The sequence below is a fragment of the Sinocyclocheilus rhinocerous genome, unplaced genomic scaffold, assembly GCF_001515625.1.
Source record: "Sinocyclocheilus rhinocerous isolate Xijiao unplaced genomic scaffold, SAMN03320098_v1.1 scaffold5455, whole genome shotgun sequence".
Taxonomy (NCBI): domain Eukaryota; kingdom Metazoa; phylum Chordata; class Actinopteri; order Cypriniformes; family Cyprinidae; genus Sinocyclocheilus; species Sinocyclocheilus rhinocerous.
In genome coordinates this window covers 50,827-53,809 of record NW_015629355.1, presented here as the reverse complement: position 1 = coordinate 53,809, position 2,983 = coordinate 50,827, and the positions used below count along the sequence as shown (strand labels likewise).

Genomic DNA, 2,983 nt, shown 5'->3' with positions numbered 1-2,983 from the left:
CTTAAATTGCAGTAAATAAATGAATAAATAAAACAGGACAGAAATCAATAATGAGAGATGTTACGGAATTCACGGCAAATGCAACACACTTGATGATGCATTTCTGTCACATAGAAAAGCACTCGACAGTAAAGCATTGCTTTAGAGCTAGAATGCAGAAAATGCACTGCTGTTCAGTTCTGTCATCACTTCCTCACCCTCATGTCATTCCCCATTCAAGGCTCGCCACAAACCATTTTTTTGTCCAAAACGTCCTCTATTGTGTGACTTTCAGAGTAATGTATCAAAATTGAGTGAAATGAATGCTTTAATGAAACAAGAACATCAATGGGTTATGAAAATTAAAATAGAGAATAATAATAAAAATTATGTTATTAATATTTTCAATAGTAATAGAGAATAATCTCTTTTCTGGGCTGGCTTGTTTTAGACCGATGCAAAAATGTATAATTGTAAACAAATGTTTGAATAAAAAATATGGCGTATTTGAATATGTTGTGTTGTTTGATAAACACCAAAGCGAATTCTATTTTATATTTATGCTTTGTGCACAGGGGTAACCACGGTAACGGCTGTATTTCTGCTCTTCCTAAAGCACCGCCTCCTGTCAGAGAGTGAACTTGCATTTTTATTCAGCACGTCTGCTGATTTTGTTCAGATCTGTGTGAAAGCCAGACCGAACATTTACACAGCAAACACGCAGTGTTGTAACTTAACTGGTCGATGGAAAATAAGGTAATGTGTGTTCTAAAACTCTACACAATTCTGGTAATAAGGTATCTAGAATTCTCAAGTAATTTTAAGTGCCCACAATAACAACAGCGTTCATGTTTATTACTGTACTATAGATGACACTGTTGTTACACTGGCACAAAATGCCAAATTAAACGGATAAGACACGATCCAGCAACTGGCATCTCAACAATATATTTTCAAAATATCATCACTTACCTTTATCAAGCTCGCTTTCTTTCCTCTTTTTCCACCTCTTCATTTTCAACACGTGACTAACTCGAGCAAACTTTATCAAAGGTTTTAATCAGATGAAACTGTCTTCATGTCTGTGGTCTCGCAGGGTTTTAAAATCGGTTGAGAACTGAAAATCGTCTAGTGTGTCCCAGGCACAGACAGCTTACTTGTTTGTTTGCACTCAGTCCACAAATGCTGCAATAGTGTAGCACTAGAACATTTCACATCATTTGGGCTTTTATTAATTTGTCAGCTATCCATGTAGTGTGCACAGACCCGTCAGGTTCTTCAGCTACAAACACATAAAGCATAAATATATCTCAGCCGTTCTTTTGCCCAGTTTAATTATTCCTTGTGTTTGACAGCATGGAATGGGTTTAAAACATACAGAAACACAAGTATCTGCCTCGTACACCAAAATAACTTACATCTGTTATTACCAGACAAATGCAGAAACAGTACATCAAAGTCATCTCAACCTGAATGAAATGATCGGACATTGAGGGCAACTTTTAACCATCAGTGACAGTCACATCTAATGAAGACACATCAGAATTTAGAATATGACAAAACAATGAAAAATTAAAGGCACTTTTGTTGCTTCCTTTTTTTTTTTTTAGAACTGTATTGCTTTTATTTTGTTCATAAACTCTTGCTAGTACAGTCAAGTGAAGGAAGCAAATCTGTTGACCAAACAGAAGTTTAAAGTAGTGATGCACCTAAACGAAGCGAACAGCCGATAATAACAGAATCTTTGAAATGGGGAGAAAAAACTAAACAAAATGCTTTAAAGGAATAATTCAGCCGAAGAAGAAAACTCTGTCATCATTTATCACCCAAGTTGTTCCAAACCTTTCTTTCTTTGGTTGAACACAAAAGAAAAGATTTCAAAGAATTCATTTATATAGTCCCCATTGACTTCCACTGTACTTTCCTCCACACTATGGAAGTCAATGGCTACCGTCAACCGTTTGGTTATCCATGTTCTTCAAAAATATTCACCTTAGTGTTCAACAGAAGAAACTCGTACAGGTGTGTAAACGACACCATTTTCATTTTTGGGTGAACTATCCCTTAAATGTCAACGGTGGATGGGTGATTTATTGACAGAAATGTAGGATTACTTTATTTTCAATTTATTTTAATTTGTTAAATTAAAATAACTTTATTTGGCATGTCAGTTGTATGAGGTATGATAACCTTTTCAGACCAGCTGATGAGCGTCTCATGTGCTTCTTCATTTCAATGCTGGTTGTACAGTTCCTTCAAGAATATGAACACTCATTTCTCTTTCATTCAGGTATTAAAACACGTGTTTTAGGGTGCAGAACGCAGGCTAATATTCCTACGGGTCATAAAACACTTCATCGGTTTATTCATGGTAACAAAAACAAACCTTTAAATAACTTCAAATCATCTTGTGTGCTGTTTACCAGCAAATCCGTTATTATTATAGTCATTAGTAAGTTAGAGAGTCTAATTTGAACTGTTAAACTGATTGTACACCGACCGTTCTGTGCACTTTCTGCAAGGAATGATTTCATTCCATATTAGTGCAGCTGTTGGTAGTAAACAGGTTATTCGAGGAGCACAGTAGATCTACACTTACATGAACTCAACTCAGTTCGGCCAGACGTACAATAGTAGATCTATAAAACATGGCAAAGCAAAGAGCCATGGAGCAGGAACTGATGCAAGGAAACAAAGATAAAGTCAAATATTTGGATTGTGCGGTTTGTTACAGTAAGGACGTTCCTCACATAGGAAGAACAAATGAGCGTAGTTCATTCTTTGGACGTGATCGGATGTTTGGCTCAGGAATCAAACTCTGGCTGTTCATCCACAAGAACGGAGGGGGGATACTGAACCGAACCTCTGCAATCCAGACAAGAGACGCCCAGAGCGATCAGACAGTGCCACACCTGAGGAGACACACACACACACACACACACACACACACACACACACTATCACACACACACACTCACTCACTCACTCACACACACACACTCTC

At 37.1% G+C, this 2,983-nt stretch overlaps 1 protein-coding gene across 1 annotated transcript in view; it reads right to left on the bottom strand.

Annotated features, from left to right (window-relative positions):
- Positions 1–2,140: 2,140 nt before the first annotated feature.
- Positions 2,141–2,983, bottom strand: part of LOC107738882 (natural resistance-associated macrophage protein 2-like) — a 29,749-nt gene continuing 28,906 nt past the window's right edge. The window contains exon 10 of the mRNA XM_016550783.1: positions 2,141–2,891. Within this exon, the coding sequence (XP_016406269.1) occupies positions 2,784–2,891 (108 nt within the window). The 3' untranslated portion in view covers positions 2,141–2,783. The remainder of the gene's footprint in view (positions 2,892–2,983) is intronic.